The sequence below is a fragment of the Oncorhynchus mykiss genome, chromosome 7, assembly GCF_013265735.2.
Source record: "Oncorhynchus mykiss isolate Arlee chromosome 7, USDA_OmykA_1.1, whole genome shotgun sequence".
NCBI lineage: Eukaryota > Metazoa > Chordata > Actinopteri > Salmoniformes > Salmonidae > Oncorhynchus > Oncorhynchus mykiss.
The window spans coordinates 39,191,081-39,203,307 of NC_048571.1; the positions used below are offsets into that span (position 1 = coordinate 39,191,081).

Genomic DNA, 12,227 nt, shown 5'->3' on the forward strand with positions numbered 1-12,227 from the left:
TTAGGAAGCAGTCATCATCAGTCGTAGTCTCATCTGACCGGCTCCATGGCAAAACAAGACCTCTTTATGTTTTTGCATTTATTTTCTGTCGTTTTTCTGCAGCTTTCTTTGTCCTTTGATCAAGTGCCTGCTGTTGTGGAGAAAAGGTAGGCATGAAAGGAGGTATTTCAACTCTAGGCTGGAGTCAGGCAGGGGGATGGATGGATGTGCAGGGGGGTGGGGGGAGAATGAGGTTCTTTCATAGTGTGATTGAGATCGTGGGAATGAGGAGAAACAGACAATTTTAAAATGCACTTGTGAATCTGCAAAAGCATTATCTATTTTTATCTGTAACAATTGTGGTAGTGATTTCCCTCTTACCTTGTGTTCTGCACTGTACTGTACTATACTGTGGTGTGCACATCTGCAATTATAATGTTCTAGGAATTTGCCAGTGAAACACAAGAGAAAATCCATTGGTGTTGCTCTGAAGCCATCAGTTTACAGGGCAAATCCATATATGCACTACAAAAATAGGCAGGAATGAAAGCTGTTACATCAGGGATGAGATGGAGTCATATTCTGTATGCTCACATGCTATATATCGCAGAGCCATCCTCTGAGAAATACACTATTTGAGTATAGATCCATATATGCTAGATTGAGTATTTCTATTCTATTCAGCTCTTGCACTGCTGTCAATCTAGTAATCAAAATGTAAAAATAAATAATATAAAAACAGCTATTTTCATGAGTTTCACTGAATATATATATACATATATTAAATAACATATGTTAACTATGATGTTAACTACAGATTTGTTACTTCAGTTACTTCATTTATTTGTTTGTAGTGTTTCATTGGACATCAATTGGACATCATTGGACATCAAAATCATTGATTTTGGTTATTTTGATCGACAATGTCATTGCAGTTAATGTTATTTCAGTAGCATGGATATAGTATCCCATGAATTGTGTTTTATATAACTTTAATGAATACAGTAGGGAGCCATATTTGGACTGAAAGATGAGATGTCAGATTGCCAGGTAGATGACTCCAGTAGATGCCTGGTGCCTTGATGTCCTACCTTCTGACCCCTGCTTACTTTTTAATCATGTTGTTTTGACATGTGGCATGTGGTCATGACCCTGACACTTACCTCAGCTACTGCATAGGCTACAATAGCCCCCTGTCAACATGTCCTGACATTTCCGGCAGTATTGTGGGAATGTACTGCCTCCCAAAAATTCCACATCATATTCTTAGTAATATTTCAATTCAGCTGCCTAGGCTACAACCTCCTGTGAACCTGTCCTTAATAGACAGCAGGGGCTTCTGATGCTTTCTGTAGGAGAGCAGTGTGATATTGTGATTAAATCAGGCGATGAATACACAGAATACAGTAAACAAAGTCAACTGATGATCCAAGAGGTGAGGATCATTCCAATTGCAACAATGAAGAAACATCAACGAAACAATTTCAGCCTCATTTCACTTGTCACGGTGTCTGTCTTTTGTGCATTTAGGCCAAAACGTGGACAATACTACTTAACATTTTAACACATGTATCTTTAACTAAAAAAGACAAAAAATTTGTTCCCCTCCTTGTTTACCAAAGTAATTATTCGCCGCCCTGTGTCCCAGCACCTGTAACACATATGTGCTTTGGGCTCATCTGTTAGTGACTATCTGACTTAATACATTTAAAAAAACGAATGTGTAATTGGCAACATATTGCCTCAAGGGCATTAGGCTATTTAGCCCGTCTGCATTCGCGCCTGCACAGATGGGACTTTGTGGCAACATGTAGGGCAGTACGGGCTTTAGTCTTAGAGCAGATTTGATTTAGCTAGGCATGAGCGTGCTGAGCTGAGCACAGGGGGCAGTCTAAAAGCAGCGCGTCCACCGCAATATTCCCTCTTACCCTCACAGAATACATGACATGACAGGCATTGTGAAGTGAAAGAGAGAGATGACCAACGGATCATGTTGATTATATAATGGCTGGTCCATAACATTCTCAGGTGCAGCCAGTCAGTGATGGCAGCAGGGCAGAGAACAGAGTGGATTTGTAAGCTGCTGGTAGGGTGGGGTTGGGATAGAGGGAGGAGAAGGGAGGAGGATTTTGCTATCCACTCTAGATCATCACAATTGGTTCAGTCGTTTGAATTAAAGCTCAATTTTTGCTTGGGTTATGGATTTTGGTGAGGAAGTGTGGGTCTGTGTAGCAAATTCAGTTTGACACTTGTGTTCAGATAAATTATTACTCATTGTTTTGTCACTTTTTATTATGTAAGAATGGCATCTGCTGGCAAACAAGAACACAGAGCACTCACTCCTCGTCAACTCCCAAATGTCTTGTTACATCACTGAGCAAGCCCAACACAGATACACCCACAGATGGGATTTCAATAACAAATGTCAGAGAACTACACTTTTACACTGAGGTACACTGAATATGATCTATTCCTGTTATAGATAATAATACATTATTTAACAGTTGTATATGACTGCCTGTAATAGTATTAAACAAATCACCACAAACAACGCAGTAACATAGTGCCTTATTACAGGGTCAAGCCAAATGTTGCCCTCATGCTTTTAATAATAAACATATCAGATAAGGGATTATGATTCATGCAGAATATAAGCACAGTTTATGACTACAGATGCTCACCACCCACTGCTCAGATAGACCAGTAGTGCGCCAATGGAGAAATCTACTGGACACCCGAAGACGAAAGCTGTAGAAAAAGTGCTTTGCACATTAAATTACTGAAATTTGCATTGATATTAAAGTGCATAGACACATCAAATGTCTGCAATTCATGGTTAGGGTCAATTCCATTTTAATTCAGGAACCTAACTGAAATTCCAATGTACCTAATTGAGAAGCAATGAAGAAGAATGGAATTGGAATTTCAGTTTACTGCCTGAGGACCACAACCCTGCAGCCTGCCAGTCGTCGGTAGCCGCCTCAGATCTGGTGGGCAGTCTGCTAGCTACACTAAACCCCCTGAGCCCTAATAAGGATACCATGGTCTGGCTGTTAGCCCCCCTAAGTCCTAGTAAGGACACCATGGTCTGGGAGGATTAATCGAGCAGAACCTTAATCAGGTTTTAGCGTTTCCCCAAAGCTCATTTAATCTGGCATTATGGCAGTGATTAGATGCTTAAACAGTTAGTCACAGGATAATCTCTTGCACTGTTGAGGAAAACACAATAAGAGCAAACTAGGCCAAATACATTATTATGGAAAGTGTTGTCTCTTTTTTAGTCACGTCCAAATTTCTAAAACACTATTATACATTTTGTTTTCCATGTAGAATGTACCATCTCACAATGTTCGCTTGGCCAACCAATGGTTCCAGTGTTGTTTTTTTAAATACAGTACCACTCAAAAGTTTAGACACACCTATTCATTCAAAGGTTTTTCTTTATTTTTTACTATTTTCTATATTGTAGATTAATAATGAAGACATCACAACTATGATATAACACATATGGAATCATGTAGTAACCAGAAAAACAAATCAAAATATATTTTATATTTGAGATTCTTCAAAGTAGCCACCCTTTGCCTTGATGACAGCTTTGCACACCCTTGTCATTCTCTCAACCAGTCACCTGGAATGCCTTTCAATTAACAGGTGTGCCTTGTTAAAAGTTAATTTGTGCAATTTCCTTCCTTCTTAATGTGTTTGAGCCAATAAGTTGTGTTGTGACAAAGTAAGAGTGGTATACAGAAGATAGCCCTATTTGATAAAAGACCAAGTCCATATTATGGCAAGAACAGCTCAAATAAGCAAAGAGAAACGACAGTCCATCATTACTTTAAGACATGAAGGTCAGTCAATCCAGAACATTTCAAGAACTTTGAAAGTTTCTTCAAGTGCAGTCGCAAAAACCATCAAGCGCTATGATGAAACTGGTTCTCATGAGGACCTTCACAGGAAAAGAAGACCCAGAGTTGCTTCTGCTGCAGAAGATACGTTTATTAGAATTAATAGCCTCAGAAATTGCAGCCCAAATAAATGCTTCACAGAGTTCAAGTAACAGAAACACCTCAACATCAACTGTTCAGAGGAGACAGCATGAATCAGGCCTTCATGGTCGAATTGCTGCAAAGAAATCACTACTAAAGAATGCCAATAAGATGAAGAGACTTGTTTGGGCCAAGAAACATGAGAAATGGACATTAGACCGATATCTGTCCTTTGGTCTGATGAATCCAAATTTGAGATTTTTGGTTCCAACAGCCGTGTCTTTGTGAGAAGCAGAGTAGGTGAATGGATGATCTTCACATGTGTGGTTCTCACCGTGAAGCATGGAGGAGGAGGTGTGATGTGTGGGGGTGCTTTGCTGGTGACACTGTCAGTGATTTATTTAGTAGTCAAGGCACACTTAACCAGTACAGCTACCACAGCATTCTGATGGTTGGGATGAGTTGGACAACAGAGTGAAGGAAAAGCAGCCAACAAGTGCTCATCATATGTGGGAACTACTTCAAGATTGTTAGAAAAGCATTCCAGGTGAAGCTGGTTGAGAGAATGTCAAGAGTGTGCAAAGTTGTCATCAAGGCAAAGGGTGGCTACTTTGAAGAATGTAAAATATATGTTTCGATTTGTTTAACACTTTTTTTGGTTACTACATGATCCATATGTGTTATTTCATAGTTTTGATGTCTTCACTATTATTATACAATGTAAGAAAAATAGTAAAAATAAAGAAAAGCCCTTGAATGAGTAGGTGTGTCCAAACTTTTTAAAACATTTTTTACCCCCCTTTTCTCCCCAAATTCATGGTATCAAATTGTTAGTAGTTACTGTCTTGTCTCATTGCTGCAACTCCCGTACGGACTCAGGAGAGGTGAAGGTCGAGAGACATGCGTCCTCCAAAACACAACCCAACCAAGCCACACTGCTTCTTAACACAGCGTGCATCCAACCCGGAAGCCAGCCGCACCAATGTGTCGGAGGAAACACCGTATACCTAGCAACCGGGTCAGCGTGCACTGCGCCCGCCCCGCCACAGGAGTCGCTAGTGCGCGATGAGACAAGGATATCCCTGACGGCCAAACCCTCCCTATCCTGGACGACGCTAGGCCAATTGTGCGCCGCCCCATGGGCCTCCCGGTCACGGCGTGTCCAAACCTTTGACTGGTACTGTACACAGTGGCAAGAAAAGTATATGAACCCTTTGGAAATATCTGGATTTCTGCATAAATTGGTCATACAATTTTATCTGATCTTCATCTAGGTCACAACAATAGACAAACACAGTCTGCTTAAACTAATAACACACAAACAATTATACATGTTCATGTCTTTATTGAACACACCATGTAAACATTCACAGTCCAGGGTGAGAAAAGTATGTCTTTTGGGTCGTTGTCCTGTTGAATCACCCAAATTATGTTGAGCTTCATTTGGCGGACAGATAGCCTAACATTCTCCTGCAAAATGTCTTGATAAACTTGGGAATTCATTTTTCCGTCGATGATAGCAGGCTGTCCAGGCCCTGAGGCAGCAAAGCAGCCCCAAACCATGATGCTCCCTCCACCATACTTTACAGTTGGGATGAGGTTTTGACGTTGGTGTGCTGTGCCTTTTTTCTCTCCACACATCATGTTGTGTGTTCCTTCTAAACAACTCAACTGTAGTTTCATCTGTCCACAGAATATTTTGCCAGTAGTGCTGTGGAACATCCAGGTGCACTTTTGCAAACTTCAAAGATGCAGCATTGTTTTTTTTGGACAGCAGTGGCTTCTTCCTTGGTGTCCTCCCATGAACACCATTCTTGTTTAGTGTTTTACGTATCGTAGATTCGTCAACAGAGATGTTAGCATGTTCCAGAGATTTCTGTGAGTCTTTAACTGACACTCTAGGATTCTTCTTAACCTCAGTGAGCATTCTGCGCTGTGCTCTTGCAGTCATCTTTGCAGGACGGCCACTCCTATGGAGAGTAGCAACAGTGCTGAACTTTCTCCATTTATAGACAATTCGTCTTACTGTGGACCGATGAACACCAAGGCTTTTAGAAATACTTATGTAACCCTTTCCAGCTTTATGCAAGTCAACAATCCTTAATCTTAGGTCTTCTGAGAACTCTTTTGTTCAAGGCATGGTTCACATCAGGCAATGCTTCTTGTGAATAGTTTTTATAGGGCAAGGCAGCTCTAACCAACATCTCCAATCTCGTTTCATTGATTGGACTCCAGGTTAGCCGACTCCTGACTCCAGTTAGCTTTTTGAGAAGTCATTAGCCAAGGGGTTCACATACTTTTCCCAACCGACACAACCGACAAGAAAAATACAATAATTTGTGTGTTATTAGTTTAAGCACACTTTTTTTTGTCTATTGTTGTGACTTTTGATTTGATCACCAATTTAAACAGAAATCCAGGTGATTCCAAAGGGTTCACATACCTTTTCTTGCCACTGTATGTAATAAACTGTATGCTCGAAATGGATTTGATTGTATATAGTATATGCCTGATATTCATCCTACCATTATCCCTAAATCTCCTGTCCTAGTAATCATATAAGAGAGATTTACGTTGATGTCCTGTAGCCAGTACCTTACAGCCTACCATCTGAAATAATGATTTATTGTCTTATATTTACAGTTTAGGGGGACCCACATCCCAAGATATCAGGGTTCAAAACAGTGAGTTTTTTTCCCTTATTGTCAATTGATTATGTGAACTTTTTAATTCTATTTTGAGATGCGTATAAAAACAAATACACTAAATTCACTGGTAACACTTCACTTCACGTTGCTCGTGTACCTGTGTAGTAGTAACACTGCAATAACTCCCATAGCAACGCTGTGTTGCTAATACAGCAGTCATCTTCTTTTTAAAATGAATTGTATTTCTCTCTCTCTCCTTGTATACAGATGGACTGGCTTCCCAGAGCCACAGTGCTGCTTCCGATGGGGACAGTTATTTGCTTGTGGTGGAGCACCCTCTCAGAAGAGTGCTGCAGGTACTATGTCCCAATTATCTTTCCTTACTCTCAAAGCGTGCACTTGTTCACTTCACTTCACTGACCCTGAAAGGAAATGACTGGTAGAAGAAATATGGTGGAAACTCCCACTAGCCCATGCCTCCATCAATCCAATGCTTTCATATTTACGGAAAGCATAGTGAACGAGTGCACACTTCAGTGGAATGGAGAAATACACTGAGTGTACAAAACATTAAGAACACCTGCTCTTTCCATGACACAGACTGACCAAGTGAATCCAGGTGGAAGCTATGATCCCTTATTGTCACTTGTTAAATCCACTTCAATCAGTGTAGATGAAGAGAAGGAGACAGGTTAAATAATTATTTTTTCAGCATTGAGACAATTTAGACATGGATTGTGTATATGTACCATTCAGATTGTGAATGGGCAAGACAAAAGATTTGCTACTCAATATTTGGAAGGTGTTGAGAATGTTTGGTATACTCAGTGTAGACTACTGTGTGCGTGACTACACCAGACAGAAGTTTGTAGTTATCGAAAAGGACCTTGTACATTGAGAATAGGTTTTATTCCCAGCCATTTGATATTCATCCCAGACAGAAGGCATAATCTCAGTGAGGTAAACCATTAGATATATTGTCATCAAGGAAATTAATAAACAGATTAGATTATTCCTAACAACAGCACCCTTACACAACGTCTTATTGGTCAATGAACGCCCGCTGCAGCGCCCACAATGAGATGAAAAGCAATCTGTAATAGTACTTCAGATTACTGTTGGTTGTCAATCAATGAGCCACCATCTTATCTATTTCTCTCTCCCCTTCTCCTTCTCTTATTTTCCCTCTCTCCCTCTTTCAACCCATCCTGTTTCATCCTCTCTTTCCCGCCATCAGCTTTATGGGTGGCAACTGGACTCGCCACACAGAACCAAAAGGAGGCTACTGCAGACATCGAGCACTCTTCCTTACTCTCCTCTGAGCGTGGTTTACAATGGAAAAACATGTATCCTGTTTAGGGCCAGGAAGATTGCTATAAGGTTCAGGAACAGCACTTTAGTGGATCTCACAGAGAAGGCATTCGGTCCCGACGCACCGGTTGACACCAAAGGCTCCATGTGCAGCAAAGATAAAGCTACGTAAGTCTGCTTAGCGGCTGTAGATATTCCTGCTGCAGTTCAAGGTACATGACTCTTCCTCGCTCTCCTGACATTTTGAAGGATGACGTAATGACAGTGCTATTGAATTTGTTTCTCCCCACCAGGCTTGTTCTACGATTTGGAGATGTGGAGGACTTGAGAGGACTTGCCATAAGGTTTAATTCTTCATTCATTTTTACAGCCAAATTTAGGCTTGAAAGACCAGTATAAAAATGATAGATTGGCCCAGGGTTTTCCTGGCAGGTCACATGTTGGTCTGAAGTATATCGTGTGTGTTACAGTTTGGTTGTGATACTTGATATTTATATATTCTGTGTACTGTACACTAACTGTGTCTCTCTTGACAAGAGCATCTGCTAAATGACTCAAATGTAAATGTATAATCAATGTATGAACTCTTCCGACAGGCTACAGATGTCCAACACATTCTATGAGTCGGCAGGGCAGAACTGGTTTACTCTGGACAGCGTACACATCCACTACAACTGGACCCACGAGGCTACGTTCAATGCCAGCGACGTGTACGCTCCTAGTACCTACTCCTACCACTGTCAACACGTCAGCAGTCTGCAGAAGTACGACACGCTGCTTGTACCAAGCTCCATCACAGACAACTCCGCAAACTGGCACATCACCTTCACAGACTTCCAGGTTGGCATGCATTGTTTTTTCCCGGAAGGCGACATTTTATGGCAGGAGGGGAGGGATGTTTTGGTAGAGGAGCACGTTCTAATGGTTCTGTCGGAACCTCTGTAGCTACTCCTGTTGAAATGTAAGGGATAACTTGTACTGTTTGTTTAAACCATGATTTGTGAAATTTGCTGTAAAATAATAATGAATGATTGGTAAACAGGACTCCAACTTGTGTGTGGCTTTACTTAACTCTCCATAATGTAGGACAGTTTCTCGTCATACCGCCATACGGCCATTGTTATACCATTACACTACATTGTTAATGTATTGTATTTAATTGTGTTTGTGTATGAACCCAGAAATATTCATGTTTATATTTTTAAAGAGTTACATAATATAGAAATCCACAAGAATAGTTTTGATGTAATAACCTTTATGTGTTATGTATGTAATCTTTGCCTTGTTTACTTTATTGAACATCTCATATCTCATATTTCTCTTTGCCCGACAGTTACAATCGTTCAACGTGCTGTCCAACAAGTTTGCCTCAGCCAGCGACTGCGCTACGTTCTTCACTCCGGCAATCCTCATGGGTCTGATCACCTCCCTCATCCTCCTCCTGGTCCTGGCCTACGCTCTGCACATGGTGGTGCATCTCAAACACATCGACACCTACGAAGAGCACAAGACTACTGTCTACTTCCCTCGCAGCTCAGAGACTGCAGAAAGCACCGATGCCACCGGCTCCACCGCCACTGAGAAAAACAGCTTGTAGGACTCTGTTTCCCAGGATCCACCTCAGTCTCCACCACTAGGAGTATAGACCGTTTCTGTAGTTGTCAGAGAGTGACTGTGCAGGGGCTCCAACTGAGACCCCTGATGCCTGGCAGGCCGACTGATTGACTGACTCAACTCTAGATATAAAGCAACCTCCCATACTGAAGGACATGGTCATGTTGCCTGGACTTGATATGGTCGTCCACTCTGGCATTGCTGGACTCAGGCAGTGGTTGTCCATCCCCGGTAGATCCAATACTTTGCGGCTCAGCATCATCTGGTGGATTTGGAAACAACTTTGGAGGACACTAATCCTGAGACATTAACCACTTATCTGGCATTGCAAGTGAAAAATAAACTAATAATTATGTACTCTTGAATGAAATTCAAACTGATAAAAGCACAAAAAACAATTTATTTTAGTTCCTTGTCAGTACTATAAATTCTGGTATATTGGATAAAGAAGTTTCATTTGAATATCCATACCCTAAACGGTACATACCGTAAAGGGTATGCAGTATATACTATTATGTAATTAATTAATCTTTGTTGGATACGCAATTGGTTACATTCTGATGTTTCAGACCTGCAGAGGATGTGTTTTCAAGAACTTGTCTTATTGCGAGCTTTTGTGAAAATAATACTGTATGTGAATTCTGGTTTTGTAAATTTTATTTGGTGTTTTTAATTTCTCAAATGTGTATTCTTCTTACAAGGTGGGTCTTCAATAGTTTTCCAGTTAAAACATTATATTGTCATTGAACTATTTAAAAAGCAGTTCAGATTGCCAGAATCACATCAACAATTTACTGTGATATGCATCATGCCTGTGGCTAGAAAATACATTTGCATACAACAGTACGTTACTCTGATGGGCAAAATTTTAAACATTTTCTAGGAACCTATTGTTATGTACGTCTCATTTATCTGTAGGCTATGTGTTTGGACAAAATAAACCCAAGTTGGCTGAAAGGTGTCCATTGCAATCTATCAAAATGGAAGAGGAGTGTGGAAGTTTAACGGTAATTTTTAAATCAATATCAAATCATTTCTGGGTAAAAATCAAATGAAAACTAGCTGTTATTGGCAGAGAGGTTTGGAACTCTCTTTGTTATTGGTCTATTAACCAATTCACAGCATGGTGATGTCACCATGGAAAGCTGAAACTCTTGCCCATGTAAACCAAACCTGCTGATTAAAAGGTCCTGTGTAGATTGTAATTTCAATCAGCAACTACAAGGAAATAACACTTACCATGTTAGTTTCATCAGCTGTAGTACAATATGATATAAAACATAGGGAAAAAAAACATTTTAACTGCACTGGGCCTTTTACAGTGAATTACATGCAGGGGCCATGTATCGCGAGATCTTGGCCAACAACCTCCTTGAAGATGGGTCGTGGCTGGGTCTTCCAGCATGACAACGACCCGAAACACACAGCCAGGGCAACTTAGGAGTGGCTCCGTAAGAAGCATCTCAAGGTCCTGGAGTAGCCTAGCCAGTCTCCAGACCTGAACCCAATAGAACATATTTGGAGGGAGCTGAAAGTCCGTATTGCCCAGCGACAGCCCTGAAACCTGAAAGATCTGGAGAAGGTCTGTATGGAGGAGTGGGCCAAAATTCCTGCTGCAGTGTGTGCAAACCTGGTCAAGAACTACAGGAAATGTATGATCTCTGTAATTGCAAACAAAGGTTTCTGTACCAAATATTAAGTTCTGCTTTTCTGATGTATCAAATACTTATGTCATGCAATAAAATGCAAATTAATTACTTAAAAATCATACAATGTGATTTTCTGTAGTTTTGTTTTAGATTCCGTCTCTCACAGTTGAAGTGTACCTATGATAAAAAATTACAGACCTCTACACGCTTTGTAAGTAGGAAAACCTGCAAAATCGGCAGTGTATCAAATACTTGTTCTCCCCACTGTATATATAGATAGATACAGTATATTTACCAAATAAATATATATGGGTGATTGGAAATGATGCAGACAATTACATTGATGGAAGCCACAATCTAGCTGCAATATTAAAGATGATCTAATATTTAAAAAATACAAAAAATACATGGAGTAACAGAAATGAATGTAACCAAATGACGGAGGATTTACGGTACATTTACTAGGCCTACTGGTTACACACATTTTATAATTGATAAAAAATAAACGATTAAAGGGCAAACAATTCACAGAATGAAACAATGAATGCGCAAGAATTGGCGGGAGACAGCTGAGCACATTCTGGAGAGCTGAGTGCATGCATTCTGAGACACTCCATATCTTCACCACACACCTATCCCCTTCTTGTTGCAACATTGTAAATTATACTCAAAACACATTATCTTCACACATATTTTAGATTCTTTTCACTGACAAGACCCTTGTGTCCTGATTCAACAGACTGGTGAGTTATGTAAAGTTTCTCCCATTTCTCTCAATCTCATTCTCCCTGTCGCTCACTCAAACTCACACACGTGTAGATTCAGAGAAGAGTAAGATATTTGCCAATTACACCCATTTCTAACAATGTTCGTTGCAGCAGTGATATGACAGACATCACTTTTGAGAAATATAATATTTTATTGTCACTAACCTTTTCCCTCGTGAGTTCCAAATATCTCTAACGGTCACCCCAGCGTGAGTAAAAACATTATTTTTTTTTGTTTTGTTATGCGAGTGAGGTCAGAATGCCCTCGCT

At 40.3% G+C, this 12,227-nt stretch overlaps 1 protein-coding gene across 1 annotated transcript; it reads left to right on the forward strand.

The window, feature by feature from the left end:
• Positions 1 to 10,498, forward strand: LOC110527727 (V-type proton ATPase subunit S1-like protein). The gene is made up of 7 exons (XM_021609189.2): positions 1 to 146; positions 6,612 to 6,652; positions 6,884 to 6,972; positions 7,854 to 8,095; positions 8,221 to 8,271; positions 8,524 to 8,767; positions 9,261 to 10,498. Exons 1-7 carry the CDS (start codon positions 46 to 48, stop codon positions 9,522 to 9,524), a joined length of 1,032 nt encoding a protein of 343 aa, XP_021464864.1. The 5' UTR covers positions 1 to 45; the 3' UTR covers positions 9,525 to 10,498.
• Positions 10,499 to 12,227: the final 1,729 nt, after the last annotated feature.